The sequence below is a fragment of the Lepus europaeus genome, chromosome 8, assembly GCF_033115175.1.
Source record: "Lepus europaeus isolate LE1 chromosome 8, mLepTim1.pri, whole genome shotgun sequence".
In the NCBI taxonomy this organism is placed as follows: domain Eukaryota; kingdom Metazoa; phylum Chordata; class Mammalia; order Lagomorpha; family Leporidae; genus Lepus; species Lepus europaeus.
Genome location: NC_084834.1, coordinates 106191273 through 106216616, shown reverse-complemented (window position 1 = coordinate 106216616; position 25344 = coordinate 106191273). Strand labels below are relative to the sequence as shown.

General features: G+C 42.3%; 1 protein-coding gene across 2 annotated transcripts in view; it reads left to right on the top strand.

Annotated features, from left to right (window-relative positions):
* The window catches only part of SLC4A4 (solute carrier family 4 member 4), a 380068-nt gene that overhangs the window by 148627 nt on the left and 206097 nt on the right, over positions 1-25344 (top strand). For both annotated transcript variants that reach the window (XM_062198724.1, XM_062198725.1), the window contains 2 exons: positions 436-571; positions 15199-15359. In XM_062198724.1, the coding sequence (XP_062054708.1) occupies positions 436-571; positions 15199-15359 (297 nt within the window). The remainder of the gene's footprint in view (positions 1-435; positions 572-15198; positions 15360-25344) is intronic.

The following is a 25344-nucleotide window of genomic DNA, read 5'->3' as shown; positions in this document are numbered from 1 at the left end:
GCCCCGGGGACAACTCAGGATTGGGGTGCTCTGTTGCACCTCCCACTGCTGTATATACAAGTGATTGGCCCATGCAGATTTCTGTGTAATAATTTTGGATGGGTCATAAGTGGGCAGGGAAGGGAAGTCGTGAGGTTGGACCTCAGCTCATCTGAGGGTTAAAGGTTCTCCACACGCTACAGAGACCTGGTGTGCTGTCCTGGAGCGTGGTGGACAGCTAAGACGCATTTCAGAAGCGAAGGAACAGAGAAAGCGTTGCTTTTTTTTTTTTTTTTTGCCTTTATATCAGGGATAAGAGAGGCTCAGCGAGAAAGATGTCCACTGAAAATGTGGAGGGGAAGCCCAATAACCTTGGGGAGAGAGGAAGAGCCCGGAGCTACACTTTCCTCAGGGTTGTCCAGCCAATGTTTAACCTCAGTATTTTCACTTCTGCAGTCTCTCCTGCCGCAGAACGCATCCGATTCATCTTGGGGGAGGAGGATGACAGCCCAGCACCCCCTCAGCTCTTCACCGAACTGGACGAGTTGCTGGCCGTGGATGGGCAGGAGATGGAGTGGAAGGAGACAGCGAGGTGAGGCGTGGCTGGGTGTGAGCAGTATTGACCCAGGGAGCAAGTGCAGGACAGGTAGTTAAGTCTGCGAGGGCCTCTGCTGGCCTTGGCACTTTGAACAGTTGGTGAGCTTAGTGTTGGCTAGGAGAATACATGATTCCATTTCTTTCTTTTACATTGATGTGGATGTTGGGCGTCCATTATGTTGTGTGAGAACATTGCTTTATTGAGCATTATACTTTGTTGGGCATTATTATAATTTTGACTTTTATAAGGAATTTGATATCAGTCTCAATTTCTGTGCTATTTAATGATCAAATATTTTAAAGAGATAATAAAGTCAAGGAGCCAATGATGGTAGAGAAGTCTTTCCACAGCTTGCACACAGCTAGGTATCTTGTGAGTTCCTATTCCAGGAGAGAGGCTGTACAGACAGTGATGGATACCAAGCAGCTGGCATTATTTCAAGTAAAGAACTGGCATTTTCTTAATACCTGGTTGAATGCAAGTAGAAGGTTTACCTGAACTTGGAGTTTAGACACCTCAGTTTACTTTCTTACCCTGTTCCATGTTAGCTGCATCATATTCAGGTTCTTAGCACTTTGGTTTCATCATCAGCGTGGATAGTAATACCTACTACACATAATATATACGTGTGCTAGGTAAACTATGTAAGATAGAAACATATAATGTATGTATAATTATGCCATATATGCTTATCTACATATGTGTGTATTTGAATTGAATTGAATTGAATTGAATTGCTCTGTAAGTTAATAAATGCACAAGCAAGTAAAATTTCATGATTAGCAGAGCTTTTTTTTAACATGTTGATTTAATCGTGTACTCCAGCCTCAATCTTTTGTAGCACATAACTATGTAATATAAAGACTTTGATATAATGCAGCTTTTGATCTTATCATTATTTCAGAGATATCAATGATTTCATTTTCACAAGTAAAATAATGTTAAGATATATCTTTGGTAGTTTTGAATTCAGTTCAACCACTGTTTTCTATTTTCATGTATTTTAAAAAAAAGTTTTACTCACTTTTATTTGAAAGACAAAGCAACAGAGAGAAGGAAGACAGAGAGAGAGAGAGAGAGAGAGAGAGAGAGAGAGAGAAAGCTAGTTATTGGGATCTTCCAACTACTGGTTCAGCAGCTGGGACTGGGTCAGGCCCAAGCCAGGAGTAAGGAATTTCATCTGATTCTCCTATGTGGGACCCATAATATTTGAACCATCACCTGCTGCTCACCAGGGTAGGCATTATCAGAAAGTTGAATCAGAAGCAGAAACAGGATTTGAATCCCCCAGGCACTCAAATAAGGGATGCAGGCCTTCCTATCTGCATCTTAACCACGGATCCAGACTCTGCCCCTCAGCCAGGGTTTTTTTTTTTTTTTTTTTTTTTTTTTAAATGCATGGTATCTATTAGGCCTGTTTTAGGAACTTGGAGTACAGCAGTGAGCAAAGGGAGCTCATAACATGCATCTCTATATCTTGTACAAGAGTTTGAAGTGATTTCAATTTAGTCTCTTACAATCTGAAGAATGAGGAAAGCTAAATCATTATGTTTATGAAAAATAAAGCAAAAGTAGGTAGAAGTCCTCTTTTGTGGCTCTAGATGGAAAATGGATTTATATCTGCTGTTCTGGTTCTAGATAGGACATTCTAGAATTAAGCTTTTTAAAAAAAATCACTTATGATGGTAAGAGTAGATGGGCTCTAAGGAAGCAGTAACTCACTAGCCTTTTGTTTTCTGGATGAGGGCTCTTTTAAGGGTTGAAGAAAGAGCTTTTTTGTAAAAGTTTCATACATTTATACCATTTATATTCATGTCTTCATTAAGTTAATTGAATTTGTTGTGGTTTATTACTCAGATTTATGCTTTGTAGGCTGTGAATTTATTATTATTTCCACAACTTTAAGTACTATTGAATGTCTTCATCCATTTGGTATTTTAATACTGGAGAATTTTCATAAATTAATTTATTTGATAAATGGTGAAGAGCTTTGATTTTATACCAACAATCTTTAGGTATCTCAGTCTTACAGAAATACTTGCTCTTAAAAAATTTAGCAGAGCCTGTGGAAAATTTTTATTTCCCATAACTTAAACCATACTATGAAAAAAATCATTACGTTTCACTCTGGCCTATGTGGTAAGAAAAGAGACCCAATTTTGAAATATTTTATTTTCCATTTGCTGGGTGATTCTCTTTTAATAGACACCTCTGGTGGATATGCTTGTTAAACTCTTGTGTTGCATAGCTAATTAATAGTTTCCTCTTCTAATTAAAAAGCTTTTGATAGCACTTTTCCACTTCGTCTTTAATGTCCTCTTTTGAAGCTCTTCATTCTTTGCCCTTTTGGGACATCTTCCCCGATAAAGTTATTGTTTCTTACTCTCCTATCTCAGAACCAATAGCTTGTATACTACAAGTCCTCTATAAAATAGAAGATTTCTCTCTCTCTCTCTCTCTCTCTCTCTCACCATGTCTCTCCCTCTGTAACTCTGCCTTTCAAACAAATAAATACATCTTAAAAAAAAGAAAGATTTTCCAAAAGGTTTCCAAAGCAAGAACTTTTACTAGTATCTCCATCTAATTCTTCCTTTTCCTTCTTTGTAGTGGAAAATGCAGAGTGAGACTTGTGCTGGTATAGCCTGAATTGAGTGAAATTTTGGTTGAGTCCTGTCTTTGCTGTTCACTACCTGTCTGGCTTTGAGCAAGTCACATGGTCATTGTGAGCTTGAGTTTCCCATTCTATCAAGTGAGAGTCATATTGAGGTTGCAGTCTCTCCAACACTGTAAATATCTTACAGTTCCGAAATTTCATTCTTGCGACTCTAGGACCTATTTAGATTCTTATTTTCACCTTGAGATTATGTGTGATTAATTATCATAAAGTAGAATTCAGGTCTAATTCTCTGTTTTTTCTTTCAGTCAACTGTAGACTACACTTTATTTTACATAACATTGTTCCCAGAGGAAAGAGGGATGACCATCTGTTGAATAGGCAATTCAACTTTGAGTGAGATGGCCATAGTAGTTTCCTTCTAGGCTCTTAAAGATTAAGATGTCCTTGAGTGCTTTAGCATCCTTAAAGACTGTTTTTGAGAGCACATGTGCGTTTTTGGTGGCCTAATTGGTCCCCAAGTGACTGTACTGCTGGAAAGGAAGCCTTGTGTGTCAGGGAAAGCTGTTCAGGAAGAAAAGTTACTCACATAGTCTTCACTCTTGTGTAATTATATAATAGATATTTATACTTTCTTATGTAGGACTTTCCAAATTGCTGTATATGTGATATTCTGTACACTTGCTCTCCTGCTTTGCCTTAATTGATCTGAAGGCAAGGATCATCTTGTCTGTTCACTAGTTTTCCCATTGCCTGGTTCCTAATAAGTGCTTAGTAATATTTGTTGAATGTGTGATTAATTACAGACTTATTACCTTAGAAACAACTGCCCTGAATATACTACTTTCTTGCAAATAGTGACTGATCAAAGTTGGAGTTTTGTTATAATTCCTCTTTCTGACAGAAGGACAGCTGTGGAAGTAGAGATCCTAAGCACCCAATTTTCCAGTGATAAAAAACTCAGGAGAGGGCCGGCGCCGCGGCTCACTAGGCTAATCCTCCGCCTTGCGGCGCCGGCACACGGGTTCTAGTCCCGGTCGGGGCACCGGATTCTGTCCTGGTTGCCCCTCTTCCAGGCCAGCTCTCTGCTGTGGCCAGGGAGTGCAGTGGAGGATGGCTCAAGTGCTTGGGCCCTGCACCCCATGGGAGACCAGGATAGGCACCTGGCTCCTGCCATCGGATCAGCGCGGTGCGCTGGCCGCAGCGCGCCAGCCGCAGAGGCCATTGGAGGGTGAACCAACGGCAAAGGAAGACCTTTCTCTCTGTCTCTCTCTCTCACTGTCCACTCTGCCTGTCAAAAAAAAAAAAAAAAAAAAAAAAAAAAAAAAAAAAACAAACAACAACAACAACAAAAAACTCAGGAGAGGACCTGTGACATCTGCATTCATAGTCCTTATCTAGATTTCTTTCTTTTCTTTTTTTAGAATTATTTTATTTATTTTGAAAGACAGAAGAGTTACAGAGAGAAGTAGAGCCAGAGAGAGAGAGAGTCTTCCATCTGCTGTATCACTCCCCAAATGACCACAATGGCCAGAGCTGAGCTGATCCAAAGCCACGAGCTAGCAGCTTATTCCAGGTCTTCCACATGGGTGCAGGGGTCTAAGTACTTGGGCCATCCTCTACTGCTTTCCCAGGCCATAGCATAGAGCTGGATTGGAAGAGGAGCAGCTGGGACTCGAGCTGGTGACCATGTGAGATGCTGGGGCTTTAACCTGCTGTGCCACAGCGCCAGCTCCCTAGATTTATTTCTGTATTTAGTTGGGATCAAATAATTGGAGGGCTAATAGGAGTCTCAAAATTAACATCCCTAGAACTGAAGTCCAGATCTGTTCCTCTTACAGATCTTCCTATCTCTGTAAGCAATCCCATTCTTCTAGTTGCTTAAGCCTGAACATTGGGATCTTCCTTGACTCCTGTCTTTCTCCACACCTGTTATCTGGTCAATTGGAAAATTTTATTTTACTCTCAGACATACTCAGATATCTCATTACATTTCAAATTCAGTACTTCCACAACATAGTTCAAGCTATCATCATCTCTCATGTAGATTATTGCAAATGCCTGATGCTTAATAGGTTTCCTTGTACCTTACTTCCCTCATCAACTATTCATCACAATCTCTTTAACATTGCCTCCTTTATTTGTTCCCCTTGTTTGGTCTACTTGAGTCCCACTGGTTAGTTATGGTCCTCTGTGACAGGCTTTGCACGTGGCTTTCCCTCTGAGATGCTCTTCCCACCATGCACTGCTGTGGTTACCTGCATGGCTTGTTTCGTCACCCACCTAAGGAGTTTACTCAAATACTTTCTCAGCGGCTGTCCTGTCGGCAACTGAAACCTTCCCCAATACTTCCTATCACTCTTCCTCCATTATTTTTGTCCTTAGCTCTCACCACCAAGTAGCATATTAGGTATCTTGTTATTCTCTCTCTGCAATAGAATTAAAGCTCTTAGAGAACAGGGACTTTTAGTTGTTTTGCTTGTCACCATATTTCTAGTTTTTCTACACCAACCTGGTTCACAGACCACACTCAAGACATATGGATTAGATGAAGTAACAGAGAAATCAGATCTTGATCCTTAGTTTTCTGCTCTGCCTAAATTTTATGGAGAAGTTTGGAGGTGATGATTCCATGTAGAAATGTTCAGTTTTTTGGCAGTCTTTCCTTCCTATGACATACTCTGCTTCAGAATGTTTTGTAGTAATTTTTTTAAGAGATTTATTTGGAAGGCTGAGTGATAAAGGGAGACAGGGAGGGATACAAAGAGAGATCTCCCATCTGCTGGTTTACTCCCTAAATGTCCACAACCGCTAGGGCTAGACCAGCCTAAAGCCAGATCCTAGAGCTCCATCCAGATTACTCAACATGGGTGGCAGGAACCCAACTACTGCCTCCATGTGCAATAGCATAAGTTGGACCAGAAGCACTGAATAGCCAGGACTCAAACCAGGCACTCCAGTATGGGATGTGAATGTTCTAATCTATGGCCATAATGTCTTCCCCTGTAATAATTTAACTTCCATTTGTGATGGCCAGTTTCCAGATATGATAGATTTTCCTCTCTCCTCTTGAAAGCTCTCAAACCTACCAGACTAATAAAAAGTTTAGTGCTAGCAGGACTTCATTTAATATCTGGAGATGTGGCATGAATCTTTTTCTGGCTATCTTGCGAATTTGATTTTTTTTTTCCTATGAAAAACCCAATTGTAGACTGTTTTGTTCCATAGAGAGTTAACCTTCTGAACTTGACAAGGTTAAGGTAGTTTCTAGTGGGAACTTAAACTTCACAGAACACAATAGCACCTTGATGTACTTTTTAAATTTTCATATTTTCCATTTTAATTATTTTATTTGACCAGGAATATCCTACCTGAGCCTCAGCATTACTGTGATTTTAGTTTTTCCTCAGGGATTTCAGGTTGGCCCTGTGCCTCAAACAGTAAGAAGAATTGTTTCAGTAATGGAGGAGATGTCCTATTTGAAGTCTTGGAAAGCACAGTAGTCATCTAACACAGTGAATAAGAGAAGTCTTTGTTTATATGAAGTTTAATTTCATAGCCCATCCTTCCACCCTCCTTTTCACATCCTTTCCCTGTTTTTCTCTTTCCTGAATGTTAGAACTTTGAATTTTCAGTGGGCTTTCTCAAATGGAGCGCAAGTTGAAGATGAAATCATAAAGGGGAGACTTATCAGACCTGATAAATGTGTATGATCCCTAGAATCACAAAGAATGTCACTCTTTTCAAAAGGATACTTCTGAATGTTGGGTGATTGAATAATGGCATTCAGTCACCTAGCAGTCATTATAATGAAATTATTTGGAATTGATGAAGTAGCCTATGTTTCTTGCTGAGAATGTTCAGGGCTTTGGCAGTGGCTAATGGGTACGTGAAGCGAACTGGCCCAGCTTTAGTGATAGTCCAAAGTAGGAGGAGGGGACCCTCCACCCAGTTCTTTATTTATTTGAGTTAGGGATACATCTGCAAAAATGATTCTCAGCTTTTGGCTTCCCTTCAGTAAACTTCGAAATAAACAGTATAGGACTTCATCCTTGTTAGATGCATGTATGCTAAAGATCACCCCTTAGAGTAGTGGAAAATGTCCCGCCAAACCTGGGTAAAGAGATTTGCCATCATAGGTTTCAGCAACGGCAGGTCAACAAATGGAAAGGTTATTGGCGTTGCCCTTCTGGTTGGACAGCACAGATGAGCACCTGTTTGTGCTTCTGTTTGGTAGATTGACCCAACTCACCTCTGCAGAACATGCAGGGGTGAGGACGCCTAACCGGTGGACCATATTAAGGCCTCCAAAATAATTTGGTCTGACTCTGCCAAGGTAATGGTAGACTCAAAATTTATAGCAGGATAATTTTTAAGTGGATAATTTTGTATGGCCTACGAATGATGTTACAAATATCCCATGTCCCTTGGTAGAAAAAAAAGATTTTCTGAACTTTAAAGACATGACCACAGAACACCAACACAGGCATTTACACCTTGGGCCCCGAGAAAGAGAGAGAAAACACTCTTTGCTCAAGAGTATCTGATGTATCTCTCTTTTCTCTACTAGATTACTTTGGGAAATTCCGCTTCAGACCAAGTTTATTTTTCTGTAAGAAAAAGGCCCAGGGAATTTAATCTTCTGTGTAATTACATGAGTATGTATTTATATCTAAATAATTCTATGCAATAGCTTTTACAGTTGATGGAAAAAGTTAAGAATTGTTCTTAAAAACATCATTTATCCCAGGTATGTACTAGCATCATCTTTTCTGGTCCCTAGCAGTTAGCAAGAAAGTTGTTACTGGGCCGGCGCCGTGGCTCAACAGGCTAATCCACCGCCTTGCGGCGCCGGCACACCGGGTTCTAGTCCCGGTCGGGGCACCGATCCTGTCCCGGTTGCCCCTCTTCCAGGCCAGCTCTCTGCTGTGGCCAGGGAGTGCAGTGGAGGATGGCCCAAGTGTTTGGGCTCTGCACCCCAGGGGAGACCAGGATAAGCACCTGGCTCCTGCCATCGGATCAGCGCGGTGCGCCGGCCGCAGCGCGCTACCGCGGCGGCCATTGGAGGGTGAACCAACGGCAAAAGGAAGACCTTTCTCTCTGTCTCTCTCTCACTGTCCACTCTGCCTGTCAAAAATAAAAAAAAATAAAAAAAATAAAAAAAAAAAAGAAAGTTGTTACTCTTGCCATTGGTTTATTTAGTTGGATTGTAGTCTAGTGCAAAGGTCATGTCTATTTTCCACTGAAAAACTGGCATGTTTTTAAGTTCGAGGTCTTGTCTTTCCTTAATTACTTTTAATCATATGATTGGAAAGTTGCAAAATGCAGTGATTCTCAGTGGGCCTTCTGTTTCTTCAACCAAAGAGTGAAATGCTCTTTGGTTGGCAGTCGCTCAAAGTGTGTTTAACTGCAAAGGACTTTATGGTTATTCTTCTAAGAGCTGAGAATAAATAAACTTCACCTAATAAACTCCTCCTTCAAGGTTACAACAGTTTTGTAATTGCAAGCATTTAAAAAGCCACCTCCTGAAATTAATTTTCCTGTCCATGTCAAGTACTGAAACAAAAGGAAAAGTAGGAAACTTATTGCAAATGTATGGTTTTTCATAGTTATCGTGAAGGGTAGATAGCGGCTTTTAGTACACTCTACAGTAAAAATGTCTATTTTTTTAGAAAACCATAATTACATGGCTCTAAAGCACCTCTACAGATTCGTTGGCACTTGAGTGGGCTGAACTTTGGTACCTTTGCCTTAGCTTTTCCCTTAATGGGCTCTCATTTGAATTGAGTAGCACTCTGCTTTTTTTTTTTTCTAAGTTTGTCCTTGATATGTGAGGAAGAGACACGTAGCATGTAGAGTCTATGGAATGAAATTACCTACAGACAATCTATTTAAATAAGCAAGCCATTCTGTCATGCATAATGCAGATGTTAGAAGTATCGTCAGTTCCTTGAACAATTAGAGCAATTCATTTTAAAAGGAATTTAATAGGCATTACCCTAGGATTCCCCTTTTGAGTTTAGCCATGCGATGACATTATCACAACATTCAGTATTACTGAACTCAAAGTGAAATAGATGCTAATCTGATAATGCTTATCCCTTAGGAATATAAATTCTAAGAAACTGGCTAGTTGAGACTTTACATTTTTCATTCCTTCATGGCTAAATCTTGACCCAAGGGGCTGGGGCTGTCTGGGAGCATGAGTAATGCTATGGTTATTTTTATTTTTATTTATTTATTTATTTATTTATTGACAGGCAGAGTTAGAGAGTTAGACAGGTGGAGGATTAGCCAAGTGAGCCGCGGCGCTGGCTGAGTAATGCTATGTTAATCAATCCAACTTAGTTGGGATTTATAATTTCTAAATGTACTTTTAAAACTTAAAGTCATGGTTTTTATTATTTTTTAAAAGTATTTGTTTATTTATTTGAAAAGCAGAGATACACAGATGAAGGGAGAGACAGAGAAAGAAATCTTCCATTTGTTGGTTCACTCCCCAAATGGCTACATCAGCCAGGCCTGAGCTGGGCCAAAGCTGTGAGCCAGGAGCTTTTTCCAGGTCTCCCACATGAGTGCAGGGGCCCAAGAACTTGGGCCATCTTCTGCTGCTTTCTCAGGTCCATTAGCAGGGAGCTGGATCAGAAGTGGAGCATGGCGAGGCACAAACCAGCATCCATATTGGATGCAAGCATCACAGACAGTGGCTTAATCTGCTATGCCACAACACCGGCACCTCAATGTCATATTTAAGCTCTTCCTAAAACAAAACACCATGGCCTGGCTAGATACAGCGGTAGATACAGAAATTTATGTCTCATGGTTCTGGAGGCTGGGAAGGCCACAATCAAGGCACCAGCAGATTTAATGTCTAAAGAGACCTTTATTCTCATAGTTGGCACCTCCTGGCTGCATGTTCACATGGTGGGAGGGACTGGCTAGCTAAGTGAGGCATCCTTTGGAATACAGTAATCACCTCCAAAAGTCCTCACCTCCTAGAGTCATGACTTTGGGGGTTAGGATTTCAGTATGTGGCAAGCATTCAGACCACAGCAAGGGTGATGGCAAGAAAGAGCTCCCGTCACATCCTGTGTACAGTGATGCTTTGTTTGGTGATATAGATTGATGACAGCTGTTAGAAGCGGGCACTTTTTTGGAAAAACAAGAAGGAAATGAAAGATATCTGTATCTCTATCTTTCTCTCTCTTTCACACTCCACTTTACAGAATTTTTAATGCTTGTCACTCATCTTGGGCTTAAATTCTATGACCAAAGTATCTATCCTCCAGCTAATAAGAAAACTTTTGGGACTGGTGCCATAGCTCACTTGGTTAATTCTCCACCTGCGGTGCCGGCATCCCATATGGGTGCCGGGTTCTAGTCCCGGTTGCTCCTCTCCCAGTCCAGCTCTCTGCTGTGGCCCAGGAAGGCAGTGGAGGATGGCCCAAGTGCTTGGGCCCTGCACCTGCATGGGAGACCAGGGAGATGCACCTGGCTCCTGGCTTCGGATTGACATAACTCCGGCCATGGCGGCCATTTGGGGGGGATGAACCAACGAAAGGAAGACCTTTCTCTCTGTTTCTCTCTCTCACTGTCTAACTCTACTTGTCAAATAAAAGATAATAATAGAAAAAAACTCTTGGTAAAAATCAAGGAGTCACTAGAATTTTTATAGATGACATAATTTTGTGTAATCCTGACCTGATTTCATATTCTATTGAATCTTCTGTTTTCTAAAACCTTATCTTGAGCAATACCTTGTCATATCACATCTAAATATGGTTCACATACTGATTGCCAGCACACACTTAAAGACTCTGAGCAAGTACAGAAAGATGACCAATGTGCCACAAACTGGTTATTCTAAAAATAACCCCAATTACCTTACTTCATTGTTTTGGTTATGCTTGTAGAATTCTATAAGAATCATTAGTTTTTTTTCTCAGTTCTTCCTATTCCTCTGACTTTAATAACCAACAAAGAGAAGATATACTAATTTAATCACACATGGGCAGGAGCAGTAGTAGGTTCTCATTCTCTTTCAGGATGTGTGCCAACCAATTTTGTAGAAATAAATTAGATCCAGTGGTGAAGTTTTAAAACCTCTTTGGTTGTGGGGCTGGTGCTGTGGCATAGTGGGTAAAGCTACCACCTGTGGTGCTGGCATCCATATGGGCACTGGTTCGAGTCCTGGCTGCTCCACTTCTGATCTAGCTCTCTTCTATGGCCTGGGAAAGCAGTAGAAGATGGCCCAAGTCCTTGGGCTCTACACTCACATGGGAGACCCAGAAGAGGCTCTAGGCTCCTGGCTTCAGATTGGCACAGCTCCGGCCATTGCAGGTGTTTGGGGAGTGAAGCAGTAGATGGAAGGCTGTCTGCCTCTGCCTCTCTGTAACTCTGCCTTTCAAACAAATAAATAAATCTTAAAAACAAACAAACAAAAACAAAAAAACTTCTTCAATGTTGCTCCTGCCTCTTTTTTTTTTTTTGAATAAAAGATTTATTTACTTATTTGAAAGGCAGTTATAGAGAGAAAGATCTACCACCTGCTAATTCACTCCCCAAATGGCCGCAACAGCCAGGGCTGTTCTAGGCCAAAACCAGGAGCCTGGAGCTCCATCCCGGTTTCAGGGGCCCAAGTACTTGGGCCATGTTCTACTGCTTTCCTAAACACATTAGCAGTGAGCTGGATCGGAAGTAGAGCAGCGGGGACTTGAAGCAGCACTCCTGTGGGTGCACATCATAGGTGGGGCCTTAACCTGCTGCTGTGCTACAATGCTGGCGCCTCCTTCTCTCTCTCTTTCTCTCTCTCTCTCTCTTTCTCTCTCTCTCTCTATATATATATATATATATACACACACACATATATGCATATGTGTGTGTGTGTATATATATATGTATATATATATATTTGACCAAGCTGTACCCAGGAGCTTGTAACTCAGCTCCGACCTCTTACTTGTGTGACAAGAACCCAAGTACTCCAGCCATTACCCCCTACCCCTCACCCCGGTGCACGTTAGACAGAAGTTGGAATTTGGAACAGAGCTGGAACTGGGACCAAGGCACTCTAATATGGGATGCTGATGTCTGAACTGCTGTGCCTGATGCCTGTTCTGACTGGACTTTTTTATTTTTATTTTTTTGAGGTGTGATATAGAGGGGAAAGGAGGAGAGTCTTACAGTTGATGTTGCAGTTGGGAATACAGCTATGGCTGGCCTGTGGGAGCTGCCTGGCTGTGAGAGCATGGAGGGGCATGGGAGAGTCTTTGGATCTGACAGAATACTTCGGAATCACATGAGTGTTGGGCTTGATTAAAAGTCTACATTTTCTTTGACATTGTGGTTGATCTCTTGATCTGTTTTCATTCTGGTTCCACTAATGTGTTTTTTTTTTTTTTTCTGCCTCCTCTGGGGGTGGTACTAAGGCTATAAATAATACCTTATGTAGAGCTCCCTCTGATCTCTGCCCTTTGTTCTCATCTTTAGTGAGTTAGGTGAGCGTTTAGCTTTTTCTAGGGAAACATTTTTCAATCATTAATCCTTTGGGTGAAGAATGTAGGAAAACAATTTTTAACCCTCTCTTTATCTTTTCTGAATATCTTTCACTTCTTTTTGATGGGAAGGGGAGTGGTTTTGTTTGGGTCGTGATGAACAGCAAAGTGCTGATGCTGCCCTGCTTTTCTCTTACTGGATAGGAAGAGTCTATAGGGGTAGTGCCTGGGGTGTAAAAGCTGCCCTGTGTGTTTGGCTCTCATTTCCATTAGACTTCTTCCTTTTTTCTTTGTTTTTGTGGATATATATTGCTAAGTATCACAGCATCTAGAAGTCTTAGAAAGTAAAAGCTATGACAGAGGGCAGTTTGTTCCATTGCCAAGGTTAATAGGAGATGCATTATGTTCAGAATGTGTCTGTTCAGTGAGCTTGTGTGTTTTTGAATACACATGGAAGCAGACTTAAAGGGCAAAGCTTCCAGTAGAATCTCAACAAGAGGGGAAGCCATGTCAGCTGAGAAATATGTGTTGAAATAAGGTGTGGAAGGCCGGCGCCGCGGCTCACTAGGCTAATCCTCCGCCTTGTGGCACCGGCACACCGGGTTCTAGTCCCGGTTGCCCCTCTTCCAGGCCAGCTCTCTGCTGTGGCCAGGGAGTGCAGTGGAGGATGGCCCAAGTGCTTGGGCCCTGCACCCCATGGGAGACCAGGAGAAGCACCTGGCTCCTGCCATCAGATCAGCGCAGTGCGCCGGCCGCAGAGCGCCAACCGCGGCGGCCATTGGAGGGTGAACCAACGGCAAAGGAAGACCTTTCTCTCTGTCTCTCTCTCTCACTGTCCACTCTGCCTGTCAAAAAAAAAAAAAAAAAAAAAGAAATAAGGTGTGGCAAAATACGCTGGCCCTGTTTTCAGCATCAGCACAGGGAAATTTGACATTCATCTAACCAACTTCATACATCATAGTTTCTAAATATGTGAAATATATATTGGGTTATACCTAGTATTTCAGCTTATATAAACTTGCCTTGTGAAGTCACAACAGAATCCTCACAATAGTGGCTGTTTTTATACACTGTAGTCCCTATCCATATGGAGAATTTTGAAATGCATATTTTTTCCCTACTTACTTTAAGAAATTAGATAAATTATCATTCTGAAGAAGCTCATGGCCTCATACAGGAAGATATAAAACCAAGGGTGCTTTGGCTCTTCTGGTGTGCTTTCTTTTTCTTTCTTCTTCTTTTTTTTTTTTTTTTTTTTTTTTTTTTGACAGGCAGAGTGGACAGTGAGAGAGAGAGAGACAGAGAGAAAGGTCTTCCTTTTGCCGTTGGTTCACCCTCCAATGGCTGCTGCGGTTGGCGCGCTGCAGCCGGTGCACTGCATTGATCCAATGGCAGGAGCCAGGGGCTTATCCTGGTCTCCCATGGGGTGCAGGACCTAAGCACTTGGGTCATCCTCCACTGCACTCCCTGGCCACAGCAGAGAGCTGGCCTGGAAGAGGGGCAACCGGGACAGGATCGGTGCCCTGACCGGGATTAGAACCTGGTGTGCCAGCGCCGCAAGGCGGAGGATTAGCCTAGTGAGCCGTGGTGCCGGCCGTGCTTTCTTTTTCTAACACTAGTGAATCAAATGGTGCTGTGACTTTGGGTGTATTTGTGAAGATAGCATAATTAATGATATAACAGGATGGTACAACTCCACAAAAGGAGATTTTATTTTCCAGAAAACTTTTATTTAATAAATATAAATTTGGGGGCCAGCACTGTGGTGCAGTAGGGTAAAGCTCTGGCCTGAAGTACAGGCATCCCATATGGTTGCTGGTTTGAGTCTCGGCAGCTCCTCTTCTGATCCAGCTCTCTGCTATGGCCTGGGATAACAGTGGAAGATGGCTCTTGGGCCCCTGTGCCCACGTGGGAGACCTGGAGGAAGCTTGTGGCTCCTGGCTTCAGATTGGCACAACTCCGTCCGTTGCGGCCATCTGGGGAGCAGACCAGCGGATGGAAGACCTTTGTCTCTGTCTCTCTCTCTCACTGTCTGTAACACTGCCTCTCAAATAAATAAATCAATAAATCTTTAAAAAAATAAATATAAATTTCAAAAATACAACTTCTGGATTATAACGTTCCCCCCCCCCCCATAATCATCCTCCCACTTGCAAACCATCCCATCTCCTACTCCCTCTCCCATCCCATTCTTCATTAAGATTCATTTTTAGTTATCTTTATATACAGAAGATCAACTTAGTATATACTAAGTAAAGATTTCAACAGATTGCACCCATACAGACACAGAAAGTATAAAGTACTATTTGAGTAGTAGTTTTACTGTTAATTTGCATAGTACAACACATTAAGGACAGAGATCCTATATGGGGAGTAGGTGCACTCCTATAGGTGACTCCTATAAAGTGATGTTTTGAAAATGCCAGTGGGGTGAAGTTGGTGGGGTTAACATTGCTGCCGCTAGCGTATGTTAAAACATTTCTCATTGCTGTTCATTAATCTCATCTACACAGGTGGATCAAGTTTGAAGAAAAAGTGGAACAGGGTGGGGAGAGGTGGAGCAAGCCCCACGTGGCCACACTGTCCCTTCACAGCCTCTTTGAGCTGAGGACGTGTATGGAGAAGGGGTCCATCATGCTTGACCGGGAGGCCACCTCTCTCCCACAGCTGGTGGGTGAGTATGCTGCTCCAAGTTCCTCTTTTGTTTTGTCTCCAGCAATGCAGACTACATTGTGTAAAGTGGTCTTTGATATTCTATAACATTTTAACGTTTTTTTTTTGTATTGCAAAACTATGCTTTATTGCAGAAAATGTGAAAATACAAATATTAAAAAGTTTAAAAAAATCATGTATAGTACTACTCTCTGGTCGTAGCCATTGTCAAAATTTTAGAATATTTCTTTGAAGATTTATTTCCAAGTCTTCTCTTTTTTTAATTTTTTTTTTTTGTATTTGAGAAGCAGAGGGGCAAACAGAAGAAGAGACAGAGACAGACACACCTACAGACCTACTACACACGTGTGCATGTATGCACACCTACACTCACAGAGAAAGAGGGGGAGGGTGTGTGTTCTCATCCTCTAGTTCACTGCCCAAATGCTCACAAGACAGCTTCTAGGCCAGGGCCAGCACTGAGAGCTGGAAATGTAACCCAGGTCTCCCACATGGGTGACGGGAGCCCAGCTACTTGAGTTATCACTGCTGCTTCCAGGTGTGCATTGGTGGGAAACGGGAGCAAGGACTGGGAATCCAACCTTGATGTGGGACACAGGTGTCTTAACCACTGTGCCAACTACCTGCTCCTGTCCTGTCTTCTCTTGTATTCTTACATTTCTTATGTTATTTTTTTCCATTACAGTTAGGATCATGTTATGTATGTACAGACTGGCTTTCATTTCCTTTACTTATTAGCATAAGGGCAACATGCTTTTTAAAGATTTTATTTATTTGAGAGGTAGAGTTACAGACGGAGGGAGAGATGGAAAAGTCTTCCATCTGCTGTTTCACTATCCAAATGGCCACAACAGCTGGAGCCGGGCCAATCTGAAGCCAGGAGCCAGGAGCTTCTTTGGGGTCTCCCACATGAGTGGGCCATCTCCCACTGCTTTCCCATACCATAAGCAGAGAGCTTGATCAGAAGAGGAGCAGCCAGGACACAAACTGGTGCCCATATGGGATGCTTGTGCCGCAGATGGAGCCTTAGCCTTTTATGCCACAGCGCTGGCCTCAGGGTCAAAATTTTGAGTAGTGTCCCTCAACCACACAGCCTCGGTTATGTCAGACTGGATGTCTGGATACTGAATTTATGAAACTTTCTGACTTTAGACATTGCACTCTATACTTCCGTTTGGTTATCTGTGAACAATTTAAATCCTTTGTTAGATAACAGTCTAGTTCCTGGGGTAGCTGCATGTAGAGAAAGGTTGTTTGGGACAAGGAGCCAGCAGGCCTTACAGGTTAGTGACTAAAACAGGTCACATTGGTGCTGAGTATCGTTTATGTCGCCATCTGCAAAGCCACGGAACCTCACGGCTCAGGGTAGCTTTGGCCTTGCTTTGCAGTCATGTCATGTGCACTGCATGGTAACTCATCATGCCAGACGCTTTGGAGACATCGCTGCATTCCAGACTGGACTCATCGTTTTCATTTTCTTTCTTTCTTTTTTTTTTTTTTAAAGATACATTCCTTCATTTATTTATTTATTTATTTGACAGGCAGAGTGGATAGTGAGAGAGAGAGACAGAGAGAAAGGTCTTCCTTTTTGCCGCTGGTTCACCCTCCAATGGCCGCTGCAGCCGGCGCATCTCGCTGATCCGAAGCCAGGAGCCAGGTGCTTCTCCTGGTCTCCCATGTGGGTGCAGGGCCCAAGGACTTGGGCCATCGTCCACTGCACTCCCTGGCCACAGCAGAGAGCTGGCCTGGAAGAGGGGCAACCGGGATAGAATCCGGCACCCCGACCGGGACTAGAACCCGGTGTGCCGGCGCCGCAAGGCGGAGGATTAGCCTGTTAAGCCACGGCGCCGGCCCCATCATTTTCATTTTCTAGAGAGAGCCTGGCCCGTGCTGCCTTCAGCTCTAGGTGTGTTGAAGATTATAGATTCCTGGCAGGTGGGGGGAACCTTTTTTCTGCCAAGAGCCATTTGAGTATTGGTAACTTCATTCATGGGCCATATGAAATTATCAGCTTAAAAACTAGCCTGCAATAGATTTATTGAATTTCAGGTCCCACCTGTGGTTGCCTTGGCAGGGCCCAAACCAAAATTTTTCATGGGCCTTATAAGGTTGGAGGTTTTTCACCCTTTTTGAGAGGTCCAGGGGTTCTACTTGCTATTTCTAGGAAAATCACATAGCTAGGTGACTACTGTGTCTACAGGAATGACTGCACCTTCCCAAGGGGTCTGTAGTGCACGTTCCCTGGGATTGTGGGTAAGAAGACATGGGTTGCTGGACCTGCCTACAGAAAGTGCCAGTGAAGCATTCCTGTGTCATTTCAGGTTTGCAGAACTCGGTAGTTAAATTTGCAAAAAAGCCCCATACCTTTCATTTGTCTGAAGTAGTTAGGGGACAAGTTGTAGAAGGGAGATGGACTCATGTGTTCATCCGCCCAATGGGCAGATATAATTATTTCATGTATTTATTCATCAGTGTTACATGAGTGCCCACAGTCTGCCAGGCATTGTTGTACTGTGGAATTGGTTTGAAAATCTACTTCTGTAAATGGGAAAAGTTCCAAAACCTACACATGCAGATAAGTAGCTAGGAGGGGGAAATGATGCTGTGTGTATAATTTTTCATATTGGGCAGGACACGTGAGGCTGAAAATGGAAATCTGACTTGTAAGGAGAGATTTTGGATATTGGTACCCAGGGTAGGTGGAGCCCATTTACAAAGATGGAGAGAAGCAAACAGAAGGCATCTTTCTCTGGATGATGTGCTCCGTTGACTTTTTCATGTTTTAAAAGCTACACAAGAGCTCGTTATCCAAGGAAGTCAGGTTCAAACAAAATGAACGCAATTTTTTTGTGAGCATTGTAATTTCTAAGAACTAACCTGAAGAGGATGCCAGAAATGATGCACAAGTTGAAAATCAGGTCAGGAGTTCACACATACAGGGGGGACTGGAAAAGAAACCTGTGACTAGGCATAGTATAGGCAATCTAGGAGGAGAATTGGGGTAGCTAGAAGGCTACCATATTGAAAAGGAAACCCACCCTGCCACATGTCATCATCACTGCCTGGAAAGCCCCCATTTTGAAATTCATTCCACTGAGCCCTGGTTTGTCCTGTGTTGGAAGAAGCAGGCTGCTTGCAAGGGGCCTTGCATTACTCCCCCAAGATGCAGTGTAGTGCAGAAGAAACAATGTTGCATTTGCAGTTGGAGAAGTTTATTAAAGTCCCTCCTATTAGCATCTCTGACCATTGAGAAGGCAGGTCACTGAACTCTTTCCCGACCTTGGTTCCCTCATCATAAGGATAAAGGTAGAATTTGAGGGTTGTTAGGAGAATTAAGTGAAATCATCACATGTCATGTAACACATTTACATGTCTATTCCCACTCTCCCTACCTGTCACCTAGTAGCAGGCAGCGTGCAGACCCCCTGAGTCAGGTAGACAGATGCTCAGCAACTTCATGAGCAGGGAAAAAGATTCTAGAAGGTGTGGAGGTCGGAGATGGAAACAACTGAGCAACTTTGTGCTATGCACTCAAAATCCACACTAGCAGTGGAAGTTAGCATTGAGTTGTGACTTGAACTTCTCTCTAAACTGCCATAGGGATCTTCAGCATAGGAAAGAGCATCTTAAGGAGCCTTTGGTCATCAGCCCATTTGTGTGCATCAAAAGATAGAGTCCTGCATTTTATTGGAACCAAGGGCTAAAGAGAGAAGTTGTAGCATTTAAGAAAGGTTAATCAAGCATTTCATATTTTTGCTATAATTTCTATTACTTTTTATTATCGGCTGTGAACTTTTTGTCTAACCTCCATGCATTTAGTTTAAAAGTTGTCATTACATGTTAAAATTAGACACCAGTAGGTCACTTTGAGGTATCATCGCTCACTAATATGTTTGCTCCACGGTCCCTGGGGGCAAGCGGGCCGAGAGCCAGGGCTGTCACTCGGAGCTGATAATAGAGAAAAGAGTTCAGAGGCAAACAACACATCACAAACAAAACAAAACGAAGGGAGGCAGGCAGGGAAAGGCCAGCTCTGCAAAAGTGGGGAGAAGGGCATTTTAAAAGAATGTTATTGGCTAAAAAAAAAATACTGTTTAAATCCTCTGAAGGAACCAAAACCTTATAGAGGGCAAAACATGCAGGGGGAAAGTCTTTATTTCGTGTTACATGACAGAAAATGACATAGTAACTTGGAGAGCTGTACTCATTATTTGGTTATTAAAAAATCAATCCTATCCCATCAGAGGATGAAATGCAGTTGCTTTGTCCTGACTCACCGCTGATCAGCTCAGAGCTGAGAATTATGCACAACCAAGTTCCAAGATGCTTCTGCCCCCCACAACCTATTTTGTTTTGACAAATGAGAAGATAAACAATAGCAAGTGTGGTGATATCAAACAAATAATAGCATGGCTTCTTCCTTCGTTGCAGTCCACCTGCTGCCCCTTTGGCCGTGCTGCCTCTGAGAGGCCTCCCACCTGGCAGGTTCAAGGGCAAGCAGCATGTGAGGGGCACGTGCTACAGGGAGACATGGAGACTGTGAGCAGTGAGTGACTGCTTAAACAGGCGCTGCTTCTCAAACTTAGCACATTCAGCCTAATGCTGACTCTTCTCGGGTCCTCTATTTGCTTTCTAAAATTTTTTTCATGAAGAATTCTTTGTGGATGCTAATGGAAAAGTTTATCTTTAAATTGTTTTAATAGCTCTAGTATTAGAGTCCTTGTTCTAGTTCTCCATTTGAAAGTGTCATTCACTATGAAGCCCCATCCATGAGAATTTCCCTCCTCTCCTAAGTTTAAAAAAGTATAAGGCATTTCAGGTATTTTAGCATGAGGTGAAACAGATTAAGAAAGTGTAGCTCTATTTTTGGAGTTTTCATTTTTATGTTTGAAGCATTCTTGATCTGTGCAAGTCAGCAGATAGGTGGGTCCTCTGTGTTTCTTGCTTTTTAAACCTTATGTAATTCGAAGTGACAATTTTCCTTCCTTCCTAATCACAAAACTAGTAAATATTCTTTTTTTTTCTTTTTTTGACAGGCAGAGTGGACAGTGAGAGAGAGAGAGAGAGAGAAAGGTCTTCCTTTTGCCGTTGGTTCACCCTCCAATGGCTGCACCGCGCTGATCTGAAGGCGGGAGCCAGGTGCTTCTCCTGGTCTCCCATGCGGGTACAGGGCCCAAGTACTTGGGCCATCCTCCACTGCACTCCCTGGCCACAGCAGAGAGCTGGCCTGGAAGAGGGGCAACTGGGACAGAATCCGGAGCCCCAATCAGGACTAGAACCCGGTGTGCCGGCACCGCAAGGCAGAGGATTAGCCTATTGAGCCATGGCGCCGGCCGTAAATATTCATTTAAAAATAATCCAGTGATAGGCATTTGGTGTACTGTTTAAAACCTCCCTTGAGTGGCAGGTGTTGTGGCACAGGGGGTTAAGCCACCACTTGGGGATGCCTACATCCCCCTTTGAAGGACCTGGTTTGAGTCCTCGCTACTCTACTTCTGATCTGGCGCCCTGCTAATTTACCTAGGAGGCAGAAGCTGAGGGTTCAAGTACTTAAGTCCCTGGAATCCACTTGGGAGACCTGGATGAGGTTCCTGGCTCTTCTCCTGGCTTCAACCTAGTTCAGCGCCAGCTGTTGGGGAGTGAACCAGTGGATGGAATCTCTCTCTCTCTCTCTCTCTCTCTCTCTCTCTGCCTTTCAAATAAATAAGTCATTTTTTAAAAAAATCAGGCTGTCTTGAGATGCGCACATCCCATGTCTCAGTGTGCAGTTTTAGTCCTGACTCCCCTTCCTCTGATCCAGCTTCCTGCTAATGTGCATCCTTGGAGGCAGCAGGTGATGGCTTAAGTATTGGGTCCCTGCTACCCACGTGGCAGATAGAGTTCCGTTCCAGGTTCCTGGCTTCAGCCTGGCCAGGCCACGAAAGTTGTGTTAATTTATGGAATGAATCAGGGGGTAGAAAAATCTTTCTCTGTCTTTGACTCTCAGATAAATAAATAAATAAATATTAAATGAGCAATTCCCAAAAAAAAAAAAAAAAAAAAAAAGTAGACAGAAACCCAGAGCATCTACAAATCTAGTTTTTTGGAGATATCTTCTCAGCTGTTTTTTGTATGCAACTTTTTAACATATATGCAATTTATTTTACAAAGTGTGCTTATGTATCATTTCAGGTTGTCTTTTATTTAACTTACAGATATAATATGGGGGCAGGCGTTGTGTGTGGTGGGAAACCCATATACCATATCAGAGTGCCTGGTTTGAGTCCTGGCTACTCCACACTTCTGATGCAGTTTCCTGCTAATGTGCCTGGGAGGCAGCAGATAACAGCCCAAGTACTTGGATTCCTGGCATCCACAGAGAAGAACCAAATGGAGTTCCTTGCTTCTGACTTCTTCCTGGCCTACCCCTGGCTGTTGCATGCATTTGGGGACGGAACCAGTAAATGAAAGATATCTCCTGGTCTCTTTCTTTCTGATTTTCCCTATCTCTCTTTCACCCTGTCTTTCAAATACATAAATACATCTTTAAAAAACATAAAAACATGAATATTTTCTCATGTCATTAAATAAATATAAACATAATTTCAATGCATATAAAACATTCAGAAATCTGTTACTGAGCATTTAGGTTACCTTCAAATTTTTATTGTGAGGGAGTGAGCATCTTTGATATATTTTGTGAAATTTTATGACAATTTCATTATTATATATTTCTAATGGTAGAATATTTGAAAAGTTTGAACACATTAAAGAGTTTTAACACATATTTGCCCAATGACCTTCAAGAAAACTATGTTGGTCAGTTCTGTTATCAGTGTAAGGAGTTCCTATTGATCCACTCTTCACATCACAGGAGTTTATTTGCCTTTTTAATTTTTACTGGTTTCATGGTTCAAAAAAATATCTTATAGTTGCTTATACTTACATAAATTTATTTAAGTTGCTTTTGTTAATGTTGAAGTTGAATACTAATATGTTTTCTGGCTGTTTGCATTTTTTTTAAAAAAATTATTTATTTGAAAGGCAGAGTTAGAGAGAGAGAAAGAGAGAGAGAATGAGAATCTTCCATCCACTGGTCACTCCCCATATGTCTGCAACAGCTGGGGATAGACCATACTTAAGCCAGGGTCCAGGAACTTCATCTGGTAGGAGGGGCCCAGGTAAACGGGCCATCTTACGCTGCTTTCCCAGGGAGCTGAATCAGAAGTGGATTAGCTAGGATTCCAGCCAGCACTCACATGGGGTGCCAGCATTGCAGGTAACGGCTTAACCTGCTGTACTACAATGCTGGCCCCATTGCATTTGTTTTAAGAATGTTTGTTTGTGACCTTTGACCATTTTTCTGTTGCATGAGCATCTTTCTCTTGGTTTGCAAAAACTGTACCAATGTGTCTAGAGCTTACTATCTTTTAAAGTAATATTTATTTATTTGATGAGCAGACAGGAGATCTCTCTCCATCCTGCCTCCCCTTTCACTAGTTCACTGATTCACTCCCCAGATGTCCTCAACAGCCCGGATTTGGCCAAACTGAAGCCAGGAGCCAGAAATGCGATCCATATCTCCCACGGGGATTACAGAGCCCCCACATACTTGAACCATCACCTGCTGCCTCCCGGGGTGTACATTTGTGGGAAGCTGGAATAAGGTGGTGTTCTGATATAGTGTCCCAAGTAGGCAGCTACTTGGGTTGCTGTGCCAAACACCTATGTCCAGATTTTATTTTTTAAAATTTATTTGTTGTTTCTTAGAGAGAGAAAGAGATGGAGAGAGAGAGACAGAGAAAGGAAGAAAGGAAGAAAGAAAGGAAGGAAGGAAGGAAGGAAGGACAGAAGGAAGAAAAGAAGGAAGGAAAGAGAGAGAGAAAAAAGAAAAAGAATCTTCTTTTTTCAGGTTCAGTCCCCAGATGGCTGCAACAGAAAGGTCTGGGCCAGGAGCCTGGATCTCCATACAGGTCTCACACATGTGTTTCAGGGGCCCAAACACTTGGGCTGTCTTCTGGTGCTTTTCCCAAGTGCATTAGCAGGGAACTGGATTGGAAATAGAGTGCTTGGGACACAAATTGGCTCCCATATGGGCTGCTGGCACTGCAGGCCACAGCTTAACCCACTAAGCCACAGTGCCAGCCCCTAGAGCTTATTTTTTAAATAAAGAAAAATGTTATGTGACATGGAGAAAGATCTAAATTATGAGTCAGAAATCTTGGCTGCTTTTGGGAGTTTTGTCTCTAATGAGTGTATGTCTGTGGGCAAGATACTCGTCTTGTGCATCCTCTTCTTTCCCATGTAACAAGAGGTTGAACTTGATGCTCCCTGAGATTCCTTTCAGCTTTGCTAACATCTAGAGCTGGCACATTTTTGTTGACCAGTTGGTGTCATCTGTGGGATTTTTGAACACTGAAGGCTTAATTTCAGTGTAGCTGTCACATGTCACAGCCCTCACTTTGCTGTGAAAGGTCTTGTAGTTAATGCTTAAAGAGATTCCTATGAAGTGGGCCATTTTTATGGGAACTTCATGAAGGGCATATGCCACTCAGATGTTTTATCCCTTCCTAACTGGTGGTTTCCGGCCATTAGTAACAGAGGATAGTTGTGCATTCTTGTGGGTTGGTTTGAAATTTCAAGGGCAGGCAAGAATTGAGGGAGGCCCTGCCAGGAAAAGTAGATAAGAAACACTGTAATCCACAACCTGGAATTCGAGTAGGAATTTGATAATACTTGTAGCAGATATGTTGGGGCTGTTTGTTTGTTTTTATGATTCATTTGTAAAATTGATTTTCCATGTTGAATAAGACTTAAGGGGTAGAGGGGTTGGGTTCCATAGGTGCCTTGTTGCAGGATTGGTTTTGAGTTTTACTGAGTAGGATTTGTGTGGTTAAAACTACTCAGAAATAAAGGCCACTGTCAAACCAAAACATTCACAGCAGAAACTCTTCCTGCCTTGCTCAGGCTACCTATCAAGTGGTCCAATGTTATGTGACTTTTAAGGCATCTGTGTAAGGCACGCGGTAGAAAATCCTGGATGTAAGCCCTGCTGCTTTCCGAGTATTTGTATATTATGTAACTCTCGAGTGTCTGGCTATAGGTATGAGACCAGTCCTGTGAGTGCTTGCTAGGAATATGGGCTTTTGAGAAGTATGGTGATGCCCAAGCAATGCCCCATGAACATCTGTAGCTTTTCTTTGCAAAGAGGTGGGAATCCTTGAGAGATGCTGTTAGCCAGTACCCATGGATTTGCTTGTCAGACTTTTGGAAAAGAATAGTTCTCTTCACTTGTAGCACCCAAGTGGAGAGAAATGTAGACGTGTGCTATATGTATCCGTGCACCAGAAAATGTAGACAGGCTCTCTGCAGAGGACAAAAATGTTACACTTGGCGAATCAGCTTCTTGCCAGTGCGGATCTTGGCCAGATTCTGTGGTGTTTGCCCTCAGTCCCGTTTTAGGTGGAGATGTTGGCCTGTCCTGTAGTTAATGTAGGATGTCTCAGGCCATGTTGATGCTGCATTGCTGTGAGAAAGAGGATTACTTGTTTTTCACTGGAGTATAGGGCTTGTCCTCTGGTAGGGACTCAGGGGATGATTTCTGTCCAACACAGCCATTTTTTTTTTTTTAAGTTAAAACTCTGCTTAAATGCAGGTAATTGTAAACTAGATTTTCTTTAGTAAGACTAAGATACAAAAATTTCATAGAAAATTCTCATCAGGTGGCCAATGGAAATTTATTGGAAAAAGGTTGATTGTTTGGATCTAACTTCCAATAAATTAGTTTCTTTCCATGTGGGATAAATCTCTATTGAAGAAGAAAAAAAGAACTAAAGTGTAATTTTGTAGTTTACCTTTCTTTTATCAGATTAATTGGTATTCAGATGACTTGATATTTGGAAAGGTATTGCTTTCCTTTATTGTGTTCTATTTTAAAGAAATATAATATCACAGAAAATTTGTTAAATAGTCAGTAATCCCACTATTTTACGTTTTGTAAATGTTCT